The following is a 20472-nucleotide window of genomic DNA, read 5'->3' on the forward strand; positions in this document are numbered from 1 at the left end:
TCCATCGTGACACGATGTGGTACTTTCATGGTCTCTGGCCCATATATGGCATGGAAGAAGGATATCTTGCGCCTGTAGTCTGCCTCCACAAACAAGTTACCTTTTCTAGTCATACTCACAGTCGGTTAAACAGGTGTTTAGTGGGCAAAGAGCCCACGTCCATCTGCCAAATAAAAATAGCTTTTGTTATTGGGCCTTCAGAACAGAGTCCACAAAATTAGCCTGTGCTGAGGAGACTTTTCTTTCACACAGAACATTTCCATCCATGACATGCATCATTCAATATTCTCACAAGCCTGCGTTACCCTTACAAACAAAACCAAAAAAAACAGTATTATTGTTATTATTACTGCTACTACTACTATTACTAGGAACATTAGTAAAAGTATTAGAAATACTTAAAGATAACAGTGAGTGACCAAGTCTTGAGTCACGGCTGTAAGAGACGGAGAACAATCTCAGAGTCCAGAATCTGTTCATTGGCTGCATTCTCACTACAGTAAAGTGTCCCATCTCCATCATAACGGTCGCCGTATCACTGAAGCTTTTATTTTGAAATCACTCATCCGGGTCCCTGCAGGCCAAGCAAGCTCGCGCTGACTCGGACCGTAGCCCAGTGACGTCCGCGAGACATCAAGCTAGCCATAAGAAAACCTAAAGATGTGACCGGAAGTCCGTCAAGTTTGTCTTCAGAAGAAAATCGTGACTTTGTGGATTGTTTTGATATTTATTGATTCATTTAGTTTTCGGGAGCATAATATTTATTGGATATACACTCAGCCAGAACACTCTCCTGTTAGAGGGGTGTTCTCTGTTCTCTTACTGGCCACTTCAGTGATGTATTTAAAAGCTTAAGTTGCAACTGAATGATGTTTATCTTTATTTATTTCCATATTTATTAAGTCAGATTAATGAAGTAAACGTTTTAGGGGACTTGGATGAGGATTTGAATAGATGAGGCTTTTTTTTTTGTTGCTCTTTTTCCTGATGAAAGATGTAAGAACTACTCTAAAACTGAATGTTGGCTTATTATGACAATATTGTGATTTTAAAGATGGAAAATGCATTACATTTTTTCATAAATAACATGACACTTGAGTGATGTTTTGCCCTACTTGGGAACCCAGAGCAAAAAAAGCTTTAAGTTCCCCACGAACCTAATTTCCCTCCCTGTGTCTGTGCAATGTGGACAGCTTTTCTACGCTGGAATACTACTTAATTAGTTAATAACTTAATTTTGTAATATACAACAAGAAATCACAGCACGAAATGTATCTTGTACATGCTTATTTGGTTATTAATATTATTTAGGCATATGGCACATTTCAACACAAGGCTCCATGACAAGACAGGTGGACAAGACAGGTAACAAAGCATCAGCTATGGCACAGGCAGTCCGAGAGCTTAGCTTTGACGTTGGTGTTACATGTTGCCCAGTAAACTTGAAATATTCAAATTACCACAGACTGCTTTGCATAATCAGTGTGGGACTCTTGTGGCTCCTAACTGCTAGGTCCCAGAGGCAGCTGTTCACTTTGGCTGGTTGCTAATCCAGCCTTCAAATGCAGTGAACTTACACTTGAGCCATGAAGGAAGGCATCTTGTGCAAATGCTGTCATAACTTGGGGTTGAATAGGGGTAAAATTACCACTATACAGAGTTGAAGTGCTCGTTGCTCCGTGTTTTTAATTTGAAGAACCTTAACGGAAGCTTAACTTTAACTCTGAGTGGCTTGACACTGGCGGCAGGAATGGCGGCTAAGATTACTAGAGGAAGGAACCCAAAGACCATGAAACTTTACTTCTAACGGCCCCGCAGAGGAATTTGTCTCTAGCGAAACGCAGAAACACCATCCCATAACGGATTCAAAGGAGAAGAAGTGCTATTACTTGAGATTTACGCGGTAGACGTCCAGGCTCAGGAGGTGGACGCACTTTGCGACTTGCTAGCTTAACGTTAGTGCCTGCCACTGACTTTGATTCAAGGTAGCTGTTAGCTCGCAGTACTATTAGCCAGCTGTTGGCTACTTGGCTTGGCTGGCCCAACAAGTTAACTTAGTGATTAACTGTATGAAAGCATTCCTTATTTGAATTTTTGAATGGTGATCAGCTCTCTTTGTCAACAGATCGCATTAGGGATTTTTACAGAGAGTGGGATCAGACGACAGCAAGTCGACACGGCGCGTTGTGAACATTATTACCGCTAACCTGAACGTTAGCTAGTGCAGTAACGCTAGCTAAGTTGGGATCCTGAAGTCTCGCCCATTTTTGGATCCTGCCCCAGCCATTGGCTAAGGGCTAATCAACAGCCAACTAGTCTGGTTTCCAGGTTCGATTGGTACTACGATGGAAAGTCTAACGTTGAGTGACATCGAGCAGAAATACTACTCGGATTTGTTCGTTTACTGCGACACGGACAACACCAAGAAAGTGGCTTCCAATGGGAGAGTTCTTGACCTTTTCCGGGCGGCCCAGCTACCCAGCGAAGTTGTCCTGCAGGTAAGCTAGCGTTAGCGAGTGCCAGTTGTTAAAGTGTTGTCGCCAGGCTTTGAGGCTGGCCCAGAAAGGCAGCCTTATTAATTGATATTTTACAAACTTCCTTGGCTGTCAGAGCTGACCTGTCATCCAGTAAAGCTACGGTTAGCTCTGGTGGTTAGCAACGCTGCGCAGCAAAAGAGACACACCTTCTTCTGGCTAATGTTAGCCTTAGCCAAAGAGAGTGGGCAGCCAAGTCACATAGTTAACCTTAGCTGGAAAATTTGGCTCGAACAAACATCTCCTGCATGTGGCAGATGCTGGGATGTCTGCTCTCAAAGGGTCTTTTTGTGGTCATGAGCTGAACAGTGGCTGATGTGCATAACGTTGTAGCAAATCATGTCCTCATCAGCCCTTTGCCTCAGATTGCTGCCTACTATTTCCTGTCCTCTCACTCCATTAAAATCTGTCATTTTGTCCGCCTCTGGGTTGAGCTGACACAGTAGAAATGCAGACCCAATGTCACAGTGTCCACATGTCAATGTGATTTATAAAAGTTGTCACCTCACCTAAACTGTTTCAGCACTGGGGGATGGTGTAGTATTCCTCACTACAACCCAGCCTTTTGTAAATATGCATTAACCCACTGATACACTTGCTTCTTGTCAGATTATAGTGTTCACGTGATGGTCACTCCAACCATGATGCCACCCAGTCTGTCCCTGCTCTGTCTGTTAACTATGAGTTACGAGCAGCCAATTAAAACTGCTGCAGCCCATTGTAGTGACTCCGGGTCTCTCAGCAGGCCAATATTTGCAGTTTATGAGTCAGAATCCTTTTCAAGGTCAACAAGAGGAGCTGTGTGGTGGAAGAGCCAGGCAGTGTTGTAATTCTCTACTTTCAAAATGTACACTGTGGTGGCCTATGAGACATGGACAGCTACAGTGTCATGTTGTAACGGGCTGAAGAAAGTCACTGGTGCTTTGTATCCACGCGCACTCAGAATAAGTCCTTTGTCAGCAAGAAAGGGATCAGTCAGCTGTGGCGGGCTGTCGGTGTTGTGGCTCTCAGCACTGAAGGACTCGCGCTTGAGGAGTCATCCTAATGTTATGGAGTTTAACTCCAGGAGTGTTAATTGTCCGCAGCTTTCTGGTGTCCACATATTAATCATGTAGCCACACTAAGCATTATACGCTCTCACCAAAAATTGCATCCTGTTGTGCTGGCCAAGCTTCCATTTAGCACGAAGCCTGATCAGCATGACGTCAAGTCCAACAAAATATGTGATAATCAGGCTTAGCAGTGGCGAGACCCACCGAGCATCTGCCAATGAACAGAGTGAATAAGAGTGATGCTTGTGCTGTGTTTGGGACTTAAAGCAGGCAAACTGCATCACATTCAGTCAGTAAGTTTTTGGAAAACTTAAGTGCAGTATACTGAGTGTTTGCAATGTTGCTTGTGACTGCTGATAAGAAAACAATTCAGCCTCTTTGTATATGTCCTTTATTTTCTTCTTTAAATCCTCCATGTAGAATTTTGCAGGTTATGAATCATCAGAGGGGAGCCTGGTCCTCTCTCCTCTCACTCGTGGTTACTATCAGAGTTTCACATGAGTACAATGTTGTTAACTGTTCCCCCTTGTCCTTGTGTGTGGGTTTAGATCACAGAGCTATGTGGAGCCACTCGGCTGGGTCATTTCGGGCGGAGCCAGTTCTACATCGCTCTGAAGCTCATTGCCATTGCCCAGTCCGGGCTGCCCCTGAGGGTGGAGAGCCTCAACTCGGGTGAGTGAGTCCACCGTCCTGAACCCCCTTGTCACACAAGAAAGACTGGATTCTCACTCAGTAGCATCATATAAAACATACCGAGTTCTCAGATACTGGATTTCTTAATTCAAAGCTTTTGGTGTATCCATGGTGGTCAGTAATCTTGTTTTTATTTTCTAAATCACAGCTGAGTGAATTTGAGGTTGTTGTGGCACAGGAAGGAGAAGACTCTCAGTCCAAAGTCCTGGTGCAAATGATGTGCTTAACATTAAAAAGGATGCAAAAGTACTTCAAAAAATACTTCTTATTCTCTGTGTTCAATGCTTTAAACTTTCAGTCGATGGACTTGTGGTGTGTCAGTTAAAATGAATCATTCACAGTAGAGTTGATTCGGTCCTTAATCGAGTAGGTGGTTCGAACGCGTCTCCTTCCGTCCACATGTCAGTGTCCTTGAGCAGGAAGCTGAACCTCAAGTTGCTCATTGTGTGTGTACGGGAAAATATTGGTCGCTTTGGACAAAAATATAATGTAGCCTTATCAGAAATTATTTAATACGTTATGCCAGCCGTTCTGCATTGTTGGTGTTACTAGCCCAGTGTTAGTGTTTTCAGGTGCTGGATAATAAGAGCAGTTTCTACAAGCTTTCTATTTATCTCAGCTGAATGGAGTTTGTAGTCTAAGCTCTTGAGGATTTAACTGCAAAACTGCATTTTTCTGTTTGTTTTTGGCGTGACTCCTCTTAAAAAACCTCAGGGGGAAAATGTCACAGTCACCCACTGCATGAAGTTACTTGTTTGCCCTGAAGTATTGCAACATGAAGTTTCTGACATGATTTCATAATTTGATTAAAAATATAAAAGGAAGCACAGAGGCCACTTCCTCATAGCAGAATGGACATGATGTACAAAGTGATGCTTATTAGATTTGCGGACGTTTGAACCTTTCTCTCTTAAACATAAGGCTGGCTCTGAAGTAGATGCAGTCAGTTAGAAACATTTGTTTGCTTTGTGCTATCAGAAAGTCACCTCTGCCATGCTGAGATATTGAACAGAAAGTTACTTATTTAAACCATTGCAGGAGATAAAGCTGCCAGAGGTGAAAAGTGAGCATTAAGAAAACATTGGACACATAGGATATGAGCACAGTGATCAGCTGATGTGTCCTTTCTGGATGACAGGCCTTGGCACACATGGTTCTTATGTTTTCTGCTGCATGCACTCAGGTCTGTCTGGCTGCCATCATTGGATCTTTCAGTTCGGTTGAACCCACATGTCTGCTGTTTACTGTGAAAGGCTGGCAATGGCTTACCTCTCCACCACCTGTTCAAAGATTATTTTGACTCGGCTGATCAACTCTCAATCATGAATGTGTATTTTTAGTGGGTTATGGGGTTGCAACTAATGATTATTTGTATTGATTTAATGAGTATAACTAATGATTATTTATATTATTTTTATTGAAGTAATGCCCTTAAATTGCTTGTTTTGCACAGCCAATAGTCCAAAGCAGAATGATACTTGATTTACTATCATATGTGACGATGAGCAGAAGCTCCTCATATTTAAGATGCTGAAACTGTAGTTGACTGACATGATTGATCCATTGTTGAAATGGCTGTTAGTACATTTTTATATCAACATTGATGTCAGCCTCAAAATACCAGTGTATACTTCAACGGGATCAGTATCTGCCGACTACACTACCACTTAATTATGGTTAATTAAGACAATCTAATACGACATGAACCTCGTCTGTGTCCCTCCCTGCTCTTTGAGCTTTTAATCAAGAGATAAGAGATTGTGTTTTCGATTTCACGTTGTTGCTTTCCTCCTTTAAATAGTCGCAGACCAATAATTGTGTGTTTTATGCTCCATCTCTCTGTTTTAAATGCTCTACATCTTATTTTCCCTTGCCATGTCTGTTTTGCTAATTCCAGCCTGGCTTATTTTATTCCTTGTTGTATTTATCAGTGCTTTGGTTTTGAGATACAAACAAAACAGCTCTCATGCAAAACAGTAAGACTGTCAAGGTTTGTTGTAACTCCTAAGACAAACCAGTAGTGAAGACTTTTTTTCCGTATGTCACTGTTTAGCACTGACATGATAGAAAGCCACTGTATGGCACACAAACACACCATTTACTGCAGCAGCCGTATCCTCAACAGACCCACTTTCAGTGCATGTTTTATTTTGGGGAAGCAGCCTGATCTCTCTGAAAGGGATACTCGCATACTGTTGTTCTCATTGTACAGCTGTCACTCTCCACAAACTGCTATAAACCACAGCTGACTGCAACAAGATCATGCTCCTTGAGGCATTCTGGGAAATGCAGGCAATCAGTCAGTCAAGTCGAGACACATGAGGTGGGATGAAGGAATGCGGCTACACCAAAAAAGCAAACTTGTCAGCTAGATTGGAAAATCTGTGAAACATCACAAACTGATGACATGTGTCAGTTTTAGCAGAACATGAAACAAATCTATCTTCTGATCCGTGAATGGATTCCTGTCTCACCAGTCAAAGACCTGCCGCTGCCCAGGTTCGTGGTGGGGAAGAATGAGGCGGAGGCCAGGCACGCGGCGCTGTACCAGGACACAGACAGTCAGGGGATGTACCCAGCCTCCGCCACCGCAGTAATACCCAGACCGCCAGGCAGGGGCCTCCAGAACAAGAAAGGTCCCCCATCATCCACTTCGCTTCCTGTCCACGAGGTCATCCAGCCCCTGGCACCCAGCATAGAGCCACAGGTTGGTGAATGAAACTTGAGTACTGTTTGTACTTTTTAATGTTTAATATCGTTGCGTTCCTGTGCTCCTTTTCTTTTAACCACCTGTCTTTTGTTATTTAAATACATTCACATGTCTGCAGACAATAGATGATGGCCTCGGTCTTAAAGACAAACATGCTCCCTTTTCCTCCGATTAGTCCTGCAATAGCTGCTTTAAATATAGACTTTTCGGACTGTTATCTGTCTTATGGTACACAATCTTTATTTCCTCCTACAGCTTGGGCCAGCAGTTACTAGAGATAAATCACTGGAATACTGATGTGTTTCCTGTGTTTTTTCCTGTGCATGTTTGAATACTTCTACTCCGTCTACTCACTTCTCTGAAGTTTTCTGCTGCTGACCTTTCCTCGCTGAAACCACCGGCGTGTTGCCCGTCAGTTATGCAAACCTCCTCCTCGACTCATATCTATTTGCATCTGTTGTGAAATGCTCATTCACTGGTTGCTTGAACATGCCGTATCTGTGATGAGCAGATAAAAAGCTTTGAAGTAGTATTTATCGGCCTGTACTTGCCTCAGATGTGTTCAAGATGGAAATCTTTTGAGGTGGGATCTGAAAGTTAATACCCATAACATGTGAAACTGTAAGACTTCAGCAAACTTCTGTTTCCAAACTGTCGAATTAAGATTTTATGTCTGGAGATGTTCTTTGTCATTAAATCTGCAGTTGTTTACCGAATGTCTTTTTTAAATCTCAATGCATATTTCATGTGTTTTGATTGTATTTATATGTGTTGCCAGCCCGAACCAACGTCCCCGGTGGTCTCCCCTCACCAGTCTCCCCCTACCTCCCCTCACTCGTGGAGGAAACACAAGCGGCAGCACAGCGGAGGAAACGCTGACAGACAGCCGGTGGTGGCTGCAACCGGAGCTGTGTGGACGCAGTTCAGAGAACCCCAAGCAGGTAGCGTCCACCGCTCTGATTCACTTAATATGCAAACATCTTGAGTTGAAGTGGAGCGGCAACGATGAGTGGATCAGTGGATCGTCACTCTCTGTGGGCCACCGGTGACGGTACCCGTAATGAAAATGTGACTTTGGGGAAAAGTTGATGCTAGCGTGAGTCGGCGCTCGGCACAGAGCGTATTGCTTGTGTTTATGTCACTTCCTGGTGTTTGCAGCTTGTGCATAAATGTTGTTTGCTGAGAACGGCAGTTGCTTCTGTTAGTCATTAGGGGAACAAAGAAGAAGTCACGTGATCTGTGCTGTGCTTTCATCAGCACAAAACTTGGTGGAAATATTACAAAGAAGCATGGCATGACAAGAATCCTCTCCAGAGCTCCAGTGAGGAATCGATTAGTTGATAGACAGGAAATGAATTGAGAGCTGTTTGGATAATCAATATAAAGAATCTGGACTGATTGTTGGGGGGAAAAAAAAACAAAAACCATTGCATTGTGGGAACTTTTAAACGGCATTCCTCACTATTTTCTTACATTTTATATATAACATAGTTTATTTATCAAGAAAACAGTCATTCGTTGCAGCCTAATCTCTTCCTAATAACACTTGAAGTATGTTTATTTGTGCATCATGGGATGTCACTGTACACTGTGCTGTACGCACCGTGCTCTCCTCCTCCCTCCAGGTCCAGTGCCCACTGAGGGAATGTGGTCGTCCCACTCGCCGCCTCCTCCGGGTCAGGAAAGTTGGGTCAGTTTCACAGCAGACACCCCACCATCCAGCGCGCATCCAGCAATGCATCCCTCGTCAGTCCAGGTAGGGCAGTGTTACGCTTCTGTCAAGGTTTCAGTACCAGGGCTGGTCAGATAAATTACAATTATATTTCATGCAGTTCTCTTCTTGAGGCAGCAGTTGACAAGCTAACCCACTCTAATTAACTAATTAGGACACCGATTCATCATCATCACCATGACAAAGAGAGAACAAAAATAAGCTTAAACGCAAATGACCTCCAGGAGATAAAACAGTAAGTCATCAATATAGATTAGCAAGTTATGAGGATGCCTTTGTGCAGTATTTTGACAGGCTGTGTCAATAATGGTGGTAAACATCACCAACCGCTTTAATCAGATGACAAGGCGCCATCAGACATTGCAAACATAAAACATGAGATATACAAACCACAGCTCAACCATGAGCCAGCATTTCATATCAGTGCTTTATCTGCCGGCTGTGCAAGAACAAAACTCCAGCAACTTGTGTGAGGTCGCTCAGGCAAAGCAGAAAACTGCCGAGGTGCTTTGTCTTAAAGAGACGTCAGGTTGATGTTGACTTTCTTAGACAGTCGCAGCACTTATTTCTTTTATTTGTAATGGATTTCTATCTGTCACTCATTTATATACTGCGTTTCTAAAGGAAGTTGCAAACTGCTATACAATAAAAAAACAATAATGAAAGCAAATGAAATCCATTATCATATAATAACAATAAAATTATTCAAACAGTTACTACTAATATGATCAGTTAAGAAAAAGCCATGAGGTAAAAGTGAATTTTAAGAAGAGCTTTAAAAGAGTTTTCCTACCTGTGGCCAGAAAGACACATAACAGCAGATAAGAGTTTTATTTTATCCTGCTTTACTTAATTATGTATCTACTTTTAACGCATTTTCTGTAATTGTCCCTTGCGGATTCCCGTAGGAAAGCACAACGATACGAACAGTGGCCTCAGCAGCAACGACCAATGAGATCCAGCGACAGTCCAGTGGCTACGATGATCCGTGGAAGATCACGGATGAACAGAGACAGTATTATATTAACCAGTTCAAAACCATCCAGCCAGACCTCACCGGCTTCATACCTGGTAGGAAAATACTCACACACACCCAGAATGAGACACTTCAGACACTTTGAAGGTGGAGTTTTAACCATCTGTACTCTGTTTGTTTGTGTTCCAGGTTCAGCTGCAAAAGAGTTCTTCACCAAATCAAAACTACCAATTTTAGAGTTGTCACATATTTGGTGAGTCGTCATTGTTCTGCCAGTCACCACCTCCGCTGTGTTTGTCTGGTTTGGAGACGTTTCGTGGACTTTATGACCATCATATGAAAAGTTAATAATCTCTTTAACATGGTGGGTTTGGACTGCAGGACAGTAAAAAGCTGCATCAGTACTGTTGTTAAACTATTCTGAAAGTTCACTAATTTCTATATTTATTCAACTTGGAGAGCCGTTAATTGCTACGGTGGATTGGGCAGGAACAGATTTAATGATAACTGATGTCCTGAAAATGAGGAAATCAGCATTTTCTGGGTCCCAGTGTACCAACGTGTCATTGTTTTCAAGGGAAACAACATTTTCCTGGATCGTTTCTCAGTTAATGAGTACATATCAAAAAGCTGTCGTCAGCTCCTGTTACGAGTCTCACAGGCTCATCTGCGTAGGCGCAAGCCTTAATTTTGGTTGTCGCGACTTGTTTTGCGCTCTTGAACCAGGCTTTTGTGTGTAAATGGATCCTCTGCTGCACTCTGATGCCCACATGAGCGCCTGAAGCCACGTCTGGGCAGACTTTTTGAATGATTTGGGGAGCATAAAGTCAGATAGAAAGGCAGCTGATCCATTTTAAAAAAGCTCAGCACTGTCCTTGTGACACGTTTTGTCAGGACACTAGACTCACTGATGTCAATGTGTCTTTGAAGGGAGCTGTCAGACTTCGATAAAGACGGGGCGCTGACCCTGGATGAGTTCTGCGCCGCCTTCCACCTGGTCGTGGCCAGGAAGAATGGCTACGACCTCCCCGAGAAGCTGCCTGAGAGCCTGATGCCAAAGCTGATTGACCTGGATGACTCAGCAGGTACGCAGCCTCCCTCTCTCCCCCTCTCTGGTGCTCCTTCACATAATTTCCTGACCTCAGGCCTCACAAAATCTGGAAGGTAACGGCACTGCAGTGTGCAAAACCTGAATCACGGTGGTTTGGCTTGAGCTACTGTACATTTCTCCTGCTGTTATAAAGCATTTCTTATTTAGCACAAAGAGATCATAGCTTTCTGAGTTGTATTTTAAGAGAATAACAGCACTTTGAGCAGAGTTTGCTGTAAATCTTCTTAGCCATGGATTGACAAATATAATGCCTTTGGAGTGTCTGGTATCATTGCTATGCAGGTTGCTGCTCTTCAGATGCACTTGAGCTTCTTTAGCAGCCATTGTAGGGGAGGGGGAGGCGAGGGGCGTTCATTTGGTTGCAGTGTGCAACCTCACTTTGGTTGTTGTTAAACTCTGGCTAACCTGGGTCTAATCTTTCATGTTCAGAGGTCCCGGAGCCGACTGCTGACGTTGGGTACTCGGGCTCCCCGGTGGAGGTCACACCCAACAAATCTCCCTCCATGCCGTCACTCAACCAGGCCTGGCCAGAGATGAACCAGAGCAATGAGGTTCCAACATGCACACATTCACATGAACACTACTCGTACTTTCACGCGTACTGGAAGCTCCGTGTTTGTTGGCTTTTGCTGTGTTTGCATTTGTGTCATCATGATTAATTGCTCAGGGTTGATTAGGTGAAGTTGCTTTTTCTTTATCCATCCATCATGATTTGATTGCCACTCCATCCTCTTCATTTAAACATAATTCCTGATAATTCAGCACCCCTTCTCTCATTTCTTGGACTGTGGTGGTAGCCCGCTGTTCTGTATGAAAGTCAGCGATGTCCGTTTTTGTGTCCATGCCCGCCGATGACGCCGCATCACCACGCCGTCTGCCGATGGCTGATGATGTCGCGTCACGGTCGAGGCTCAGGCTGATGATGTAAATGTGTGATGTCACTGCACTGGCTGACTGACATGTTTTTTCTCACTGTCTGTCTGTCTCCTGCAGCAGTGGGAGACGTTTAGCGAGCGCTCCTCCAGCTCACAAACTCTGACCCAATTTGACTCTAACATTGCACCAGCTGACCCTGTAAGTCAATCACTTAGTATGCATGGTTTCACCATTAATGGACAGACATTAACCCTCTCTGGATCTCTCTGCATTCTCTCCCCTCTCTCTCTCTCCTCTCTCTCTCTCTCCCTCTCTCTCTCTCCTCTCTCTCTCTCTCCTCTCTCTCTCTCCCCCCCCCCCCTCTCTCTGCCTCTGCATGATGTTCTTTCAAAATGCAGTCTGCTGCATCAGCAGTGGTCAGTGTGTGTTGTGATCTGGCTGGCTTAGCTTCTATTGGACATCACCTTTTTTTTTCCTCCAGTGACATCCACCAATCACTAGTGCATTTGCAGATTGTGACAGATACTTTTTTCCATGTATGGTCAATACTGTAAGTACTTACAGTTGTGTGGTTGTGTGTTGAATTGTGTCCTTTGAGAATCATTTTTTGTCCCTCAGGCAGAATTTCTTTTCCTCACAGCAGTAATTGGCTCCTGAAAAGCTCTGCGCAATTAATCTATTGAAAAGTGCTGTATTGACGACCATAATATGCCTTATTGCAGGAGTGTGCATCTTTTAGATTACTTTTAGCTGCTCTGAAATGGGCAGAAATCCCAGCAAAAATCACTCAGCAGAGCCTGATCAGCGACATAAAACTTCTTATATCTTCATTTTTCAGATTTTTTTTTTCCTCCCAATTTGGAATGACCCATCGATGAACTGCTTTTAATGAAATATCACAGGTTGATGTTTCACTGAGAGGATGAATCATGCACAGAGGTTCACACAGCGGTGAAAGAAACAGTCACATCATTTACTTAAAGGACCAGTGTGTAAGATTTAGGGGACTGATTGATTCATATTAGGGTTGGGCGACTGGTTTGGCTGAATCCATCGGCCGTCGTTGTTTTTTATTCTTTGCCATTTTTGGCACTTTATTTTGCTAATTTAATGGTTTGCCTCCGGAGAAAGAGTGACGGCTGCATTGCAGTGGCAGACTCTGTTCAGCTAGCTAACTCGGTAGAGCAAAGAAGCTAGCAACAGCAGAGAGAGGCAGCGTGGAAAAACAGTGTCTAGCGCCAGACTGTTTTCACATTTGACTCTGTGATTCAAGGGTTAATTTGATCCAAACCAGAGCTGGTGGCCAAACAGAGAAGAGACGGTTGTGGTGAGGTTAATTGTGTTTTTGTTGAGTTTGAATGAAGTGTGTTCTACACACACCTGCATGAATATACCTGCAATCGCCTGTTTTTGGGCTGACGGTGGCTGGTTGGAAAATTTGAATATATCACTCAACCCTAATTCAAAGGGATGTTTTCATTAGTGTAGAATCACCTGAAAGCAAGAATGATTTTTTTTTTTTTTTTTTTTTTTTTTACCTTAGAACGAGCTCTTTGTATCTACAGAGTGAGCAGGTCCTCTTCCACAGACTCCTCCATGTTGCACTGCCATGTTTCTACTGTAGCCCAGAGCAGACAAACCAGTCACTGGCTCCAGAGAGGGTCCTTTGCATTGTTCACAAGTTTCATAGCCAGCGTAGGTTCTCCCAGGTGAGGGGTATTCAGGTGGTTAAAATCTGCAACCTCACTGCTGGACGCCATTAAATCCTACACACTGGTCTTTAAAGGAAAAGTATGCTTTATGAAAAACTGTGCCTAACAGCAAAAAGTCCTGCATACTGCATAAAGTACTTATTATTAGCATACTATGACTAGCATAGTTATACTGATAAATATTATATCATTGGATTATTGTCACTGATGTGACAGTGAGCAGCATTTTAAATAAAATTAGGCCATTTGGATATGATTTAAATTCTTTATCCTCTGTTGGGTAGTTCAGCCTTTAACAATACATCAGATTTTGTCAGCGCATAGAAAGTTTTATATTATGTGTATTATTTTGTGTTACACACGTCTTCTCTTGAAATAATGACGGTGGAAAACTGTGAAAATGGGTCACCACCAATCCAAAATCTCTTGAATCAACTTGTAACACACCATGTGACTGAAGCAACCAAAAAGTGGAGGCTTCGCTTTTGTTTGTGTTTGATACACAAGCCACAGCTGTTCTGTATCAGACGGAGTCAGCTGACAGATGGAGGCAAGGCCAGATGGAGCAAACTGAGGATAAAGTGTTGTTGACTGCAAACTTGTTTCCTTCTGTGAAACTTGTCTCTTTCTCCCCTCATAAATCTGCCTGTCTCACCTCCTGTCCTTTCGTCTGTCCCTCAGGACACGGCCATCGTCCATCCAGTCCCCATCCGGATGACACCCAGTAAGATCCACATGCAGGAGATGGAGCTGAAGAGGACCGGCAGCGGTGAGACAACCTCCGGCCTCAAGGCTTTGCTTTTCCATCTGTTGAGTTTTTATGGATAGCATTCGTAATCACTCATGAATGTGAGTTTAAGTTAAAACTTGCACTAGAAGCCGTACCAGCACATGATGGAGACGTAAAAACAGTCTGATGTGAGGGCATGTTAAACACCCCAGTTTGGAATGTGGGAGAGGTAATGATCCAAGAGGCTGCTGTTTGTTATGAGTCAACAGAAACATGAGATTAAACATAATCAGTCTGGATCCTATTATTCATAACTAGGCAGTGGAAATGTTTTATGGCCAGACTCATTAGCAGTGTCTGAAACTTCTCCTGAAGATCTATTGGGATGAAATATTAGTCGAAGACCAACTGCTCATTTTCAGTTATTGCCGTCATTCTTTATAGTTGACTGCAGTCGACTCAACGCTTTTGTCATCGCTGCTATTTCTCAAACTTTTAGACCACAACCACCCGACCAGTCCACTGTTGGCTAAACCTCCCGAACTGTCCGAAGAAGCCAAATTACCTGCCTCCATGTTTGTAGCCGCCAACACTGTAGGTGAGTAAAGGCTGGGCTGCTGTGCCAGAGTCAGAGACTCAGGCTGTGTTATGCTATCAGTAGCTAATGTAGCCTCAGTCTGTTATCTTAAAGCCCAATATAAACCCACCATGACGTCACCCAAAGCATACCCCTGTTTAACGTCTATTTTATTCTAAATGGGGCCAACATTTATAAAACCAACATCATGCTGTATCGAAGAAGACTCAACTTCAATTGAGCACAATAAACTCATCAGGAAAATGTTCACTGTAGTAACAAATCAAGTGAGAAGTCGGGTCATTTCTCATAAGCTCATATACAATTGGACTTCTTTTAGCAGTCAGTGGAGTCGCCCCCTGATGGCCATTACAGCGAATGCAAGTTTAAGGCACTTCCACGTTGGCCCAAAGCTCTGTCCACTATTTACATTCTGTGTTTCTTTCTGCCATGAAGGTGACGGGTACAGCAGCTCAGACTCCTTCACCTCAGACCAGGAGCCAATCACAAGACAAAGGTCAGTGGCTTTCATCAGATATATTTTTGTCTATGTTCTCTATTGTTGGGGCTCATGTTGTTTACTCACTTACATAAGCACATGTCTTTGAGTATCAGTGGGTGTTTGTCTGCTCTAATAAATGAAATTATAAAGAGGTTTAGTAGAAGTCTGTATCCTACCTGTAACTCCAGAAACGTAAATGTTTGTGTTCAGGTCTCAGTCGGGTACGTCTCCAGAGGCTCTGAAGGTGGTAGCGCCCCCTCCCCCTCCGCCCCGCCCCCACCCCTCTCACTCGCGCTCCTCGTCTCTCGACATGAACCGCACCTTCGCCGCCGCATCCGCACCAGGACAACCACAGCCGTCTACGATAGCCTACCCGCCTGCTGTGCCTCCTCGACCGCTGCCCACACAGGTAAGACGGCCAGGAAAAACTCTTGTTACTGATATGCAACAAATCCTAATGTCTGACTCCATCACATCATCATAAAGCCTGAGTAAAGTGGAGGCCCTCACCCCACCCTTCCCTCCACTGCCCCCTCTCCAGACATCAGTACCACTGCCACACACTGGGCACCGTGCAGAGGCGGAGGGTACACCAGGAGGCGGAGCCGTGCTCACCACCACCTCCCCCCAGCAGATTCCCCAGCAGCCAAATTTTGCAGACTTCAGTCAGTTTCAGGCCTTCGCCGCGTCCGAACAGCCTTCCAGTCTGCCGGAGGTGGAGTTACACAGTGAGCCTGGACAGGTAGGTTGTTACCTGGAGTGGAGTGTGTGTGTATCTCTGTTTCTGGGTAGTTATTCATGGTAAATATTTAACACCTTTCTCCCCCTGAGGGGAGTTTGACAAAGGCTGGCATTTTATTAATGATCCCAGTCTGTGTTCTAGGCTTTCACCTCAAAGAGCCACCATACAAACGTTGAGCTGTGACAGAAGACGTATCTCAGCTTCATATCTGTGAAACAATAGCACTTACACATTGTTTACCATTTGCCATAATTCTGTAGTTGATACTCAAAGGTTTCATTGTCTGATGTTCAGAGTTTGGTCTGTCATGGTTTTGACGGTGGGGTTTTTTTTTGTCCACAGGTGGACAAGCCGTCAGAGGGAGCCGGCCCTTTAAGAACCGTGAAGAGCGACGGCCAAGCAGATGAGAGAGCCTCAGCTACTGTCAACTCTGTGAGCCAGCACCTCCTGAAAATAGAAACTGAACAGATGACAACTAAATGAACCAAAAACATTGTCAGAATATGAACATTTGTATTAATCTGACAGGCTAAAGATGAGTAGCAGCTGCAGCTAACCATTCTTTTCATTAGCAATTAAGCAGCCGACCATTTACTCGACATAAAGACAAGTGAAAGCTTCTCTGCAAACAGCAGAGAGAACTTAGAATTGATATTTTTTTATGCCTCTGATTGACTTTGATTTGGCTGATTTCCCCCTGTTTTGGTTTCCCATCAGGCCAAGGGTTCGTCCGGTCCGCTCGCCCCCCCTCCAAAACCTGTGCGCCGGAGGTTGAAATCTGAAGACGAGCTTCGACCGGAGGACGAGCAACACGGTCCGCAGAAATCAAACGTCATAGCCGCCGTCCTGGCCACTCAGCCATCCATCCCCAGGTAGAACACTTGGTTGGTTAACGAGGCTTTGGAAGGCTTTTAAAAACGTTAGCATGTTTTCGTAAACACGGCGTGCATTCGTGTGTTTTCAGGTCAGTAGGAAAGGACAAAAAGGCGATTCAAGCTTCAATCAGAAGAAACAAGGAGACGAACACAGTGTTGGCACGACTGAACAGTGAACTGCAGCAACAGCTGAAGGTATGCAGGATGTGCTCCTCTTCCTGACTCTTTCCCCTCTGGCAAAAAAAAGGTTACTCATAATGTGTCATTTTCCAGGACCTGCTTGAAGAGAGGATATCCCTGGAAGTCCAGCTGGAGCAGCTCAGACCTTTCTCTCATCTTTAACCGTCATGAGGAGGAAAACTCGGCTGTAGTTCATCTGAAGCAAGGCTGTGGCCCTCAGTGTGACTCCCCCTCCATCGCTCCCTCCCTCCTTCCTTCCACCATCTCGGCTTTCCCTGCGGCTCCGACCCGCCGCAGGGTGCTCCGTTAAAACTCTTTACGCTCGATCACACACTTACTAATCATAAGCCGGAAGGACCTGAGAGCGCAGTCTTACCAAGAGGAGGAGGTGACAGGAGCGTGGGGGGATTTTACAGACTGGCACTTTTCAATTTTCTCTAAAGAGAGGCGAGCGCGAGGACGACAGCGCTCGACTGTGGTGTGGTCTGAGGACAAACTGCTGGTGTCTGATTACTTTACTCTCTGAATGACTGAAGAAAAACGGCGGAGTGTGTTTGTCGTGTGTGTGTGACTGTTTGTGCATTTGTGCTCCTGTTTAGTGACTTACTTGAGGCTAGCACCAATATGTTCATTCTCTCCTGGGGTACAGACTCAGCCGCACCAAACTCCTACTAAAAATCAGGCAGATTTAAAGAAACGGTTCAGTACTTTGGGGAATTGCGCTTCTTCACTTCCTTTCTTAGAGTCAGATGAGAAGATCTGTTTGAGTGTTAAGTGCAGAGATGGAGTGTGTGTTAGCTTAGCTTAACAGAAAGACTGGAAGTGGAGGGAAACAGTTAGCCTGTCTCTGTCCAAACGTCAGAACCGCACCTACCTGCGCCAATTAACAAGGTGTCTCTTGTTTATTTAATCTATACAAGAACAGAAAAGGGAAAAAAAACTTGTGGTTTTAGGGGGAATTAGATACTGAAACTTCTAACTCTGAAAGAACAAGTATGAGAGTAGTTCCCAAAATGTCAGACTATTCCTTCAACTCACTTGTTGGTGAACCTTTTCTTCTGCTGCTGTGAATACCTATTCAAAACTGGACAACAGTTGTGGAAAACGAGACTTTATCATCAATGTCAGTCTTGTCTCCTGAACATTTGCCTCTTGAATGTCACCATTCTCCAAAAATCTGTTAAAAGTGGGTCTCAGACACTTGCTACAGCACACAATAGAAGCTTTGAAAACATCAAGACCACACCAGGACTCTCCATCTGCTAGTAAACAAGGAACTTAAAATCGACGTTTTTTAGACTGGAGTTTGGTGTAGTCGATCTCTTTATAAAACATACTGGGCTGCTTCTGGACAGGACCATGTGTGCGTGCTTGTGTGAGGCCTTTAATGGCTAAATCATCACGGTGAAGGCTTTTTTGACTCATCCTGTGACCTGAATTCAGCCCACCTCCCTCTTCTTGCTGCCCCTTGAAGTCTCTGTGGGTTGGTGGTTGATGGCACGATGCAGTGAATGAATGAATGTGCTTTGTCTCCTTTGGTTATGTTACACAGTGTTTGGGGATTGATGTGACTGAATGGTTGAACTTTATGCCAAATGACTGAACTGTCACTCTGCTCTCTCACCTCTACTTGGGCTGTGTTTTAAAAAAAAGAAAAACTCTTTTCCCTTCCTCCAGGTTCCTCTTGATTTTCCCAACGCAGCTGTGTATCAGCTTTCCGCTTTCTTTTAAACCTCTTACTCTTGGTTGCTGCGGTTATTTCCAGCCTTTATAGTTTCACCTGGATGAGAAACCATTTAGTCAAAAACAGACACTTGAAGGGGTTTGAAGATATTCCAGCGGCTTGACTGCAGGAGGCGGCATTTATGAAGAATTGTGTTGCCGATCGGGGAGAAGTTTTCCTGTGATTTTTCTGGTCAGCAAACACGCGTGCACAGATCCAAACCGATGGTGCAGATGAGAGTTGATTTGGAAATTCAGCTGTTTTCCAACCGGGCAGTCGGCACTATGCAAGTACGGGCGATACATCGATACAGACCAACTATACTTAGCTGTTTGTACTATGATAGTAGCAACTGTGTGAGCAGTATACTCTGGTTTTTGTATCTTAGATCTTCCAAAACACCATCTACTGTGTGTTTGTGATTCATTTTTGCCTTTTCTTTTTGGTACTGACGAGCAGTCCGCTTCCCCAATCTGCCCCCCCACCCCCACCCCCGGCTCCAGAGGGAAGCAAACTCCAGATCAGTGTTTCATCAGGGCACTTTCACCCTAAATCTGCAAGATACGACCCATGCTGGTTGTAGATGAAGCTTAACAGGACTACAGACGGAGACCAGTCAACGGAGTGGGAGACCTGAATGACCCAACTGCACTTTGAACTTAACCCCCTCCTTAGTTTTTTGTATTTTTTTTTATTTGTTGTATCCCTCTTTGCTTTCTTTTAACCTGCATGTTGTTTTTGTCTTTCACGTGTATTTAAAGATGCTTTAAGAAGAGAAAAAATAATGAACCACTCGAGTTTTATTTCTTCAGTACAACCTGGAAACTGTAAGGTTTTTGTGCCAGTACCCTAAAATATCCTGTCTTGTTTGGTTACTTTTTCTTTTTTAATATAAATGTGTTGTCCCTGGAGCTTCCTGTGTGTTTGCGAAGAATCTGTCTTCTTCTAAAGCCTTACTCCCCGACTGGCGTTCAGGTTTCCACGGCGGCTGACTGACCTCTCTTCCTTGTTGTATCAAGGCTCGCCTTCTTTTTTCTGCTGTTGAGGATGATGGTGTACTTGGCGTGTGTGCGTGTGAGTGTGTTGTTGTTTCCAGACCTGGAACTAATACCATTTAAAACCCTATTAAAAACCTTCATGTGGGATTGACTTATGTTTGCTAGCACAATAGCTCCCCTTCATCCCCAAACCCAAAAGGCAATCCAGGCAGGCAGAAGCAATCAGTCGTTAACGAAGTCTTTGATGGGATTTTGAATGCTATTTGCTCCCGGATCTGTGTTGTACATTGTATATGATAAACACTTTTGGACTCATATGTAAATTTGCATTAATTGCTGACTAACGGCGAAAGAATATTCTATTTAATTCCTTCTCTCTTGGCTGTGGGATCCTAGATGTTTAACTGCATGGATGTACTGTATCTCTGCAGAGTCAACTAGCAGCTGTGTGATTTTTACACAAAAATAAAAACGGCACAATATTTTAAACGCTGCTGTCTTTACTGACTTCTTCACTGTTTGTTAAAGGGCACCAAAATGATGTTGTTTTTTTAAGAGCAACAACGTCCATGAATGCACAACTTTCTGCTGAGGGTTTGGATAATTCTGGATAAAGTCTGTCAGGATGAGATGAAAAAAAAAAAACACATTTTCATCAAAATCTGATGAAGCACGGTAAGCTTTTGAGTTTCTAATTGAAATGTTTGATGTTGGATTTAGATTTTTGCTTCTATTTTAATGTTAAAACC

General features: G+C 43.8%; 1 protein-coding gene across 2 annotated transcripts; it reads left to right on the plus strand.

The window, feature by feature from the left end:
• Positions 1-1729: 1729 nt before the first annotated feature.
• On the plus strand, positions 1730-20212 carry reps1 (RALBP1 associated Eps domain containing 1). 2 transcript variants are annotated; one of them, XM_076755666.1, is made up of 19 exons: positions 1730-2498; positions 4135-4258; positions 6757-6986; positions 7768-7930; positions 8615-8745; positions 9630-9792; positions 9887-9950; positions 10628-10782; positions 11238-11359; positions 11802-11882; positions 14078-14165; positions 14626-14724; positions 15160-15220; positions 15416-15614; positions 15747-15947; positions 16290-16379; positions 16665-16819; positions 16912-17017; positions 17096-20212. In XM_076755666.1, exons 1-19 carry the CDS (start codon positions 2346-2348, stop codon positions 17162-17164), a joined length of 2454 nt encoding a protein of 817 aa, XP_076611781.1. In that variant the 5' UTR covers positions 1730-2345; the 3' UTR covers positions 17165-20212. The 2 variants fall into 2 exon arrangements, with proteins under 2 accessions (XP_076611781.1, XP_076611782.1); XM_076755667.1 differs by lacking the exon at positions 11802-11882 and having other exon boundaries at positions 2222-2498.
• Positions 20213-20472: the final 260 nt, after the last annotated feature.

Source organism: Chaetodon auriga, chromosome 18, assembly GCF_051107435.1.
Source record: "Chaetodon auriga isolate fChaAug3 chromosome 18, fChaAug3.hap1, whole genome shotgun sequence".
Classification (NCBI taxonomy): domain Eukaryota; kingdom Metazoa; phylum Chordata; class Actinopteri; order Chaetodontiformes; family Chaetodontidae; genus Chaetodon; species Chaetodon auriga.

Coding starts and splice junctions, on each gene's coding strand:
- reps1 (XM_076755666.1), top strand. CDS start 2,346: ATGGAAAGTCTAACGTTGAGTGACATCGAGCAGAAATACTACTCGGAT. Junction 6,987..7,767: donor CACCCAGCATAGAGCCACAG/GTTGGTGAATGA, acceptor ATGTGTTGCCAG/CCCGAACCAACGTCCCCGGT. Junction 16,820..16,911: donor ACTCAGCCATCCATCCCCAG/GTAGAACACTTG, acceptor GTGTGTTTTCAG/GTCAGTAGGAAAGGACAAAA.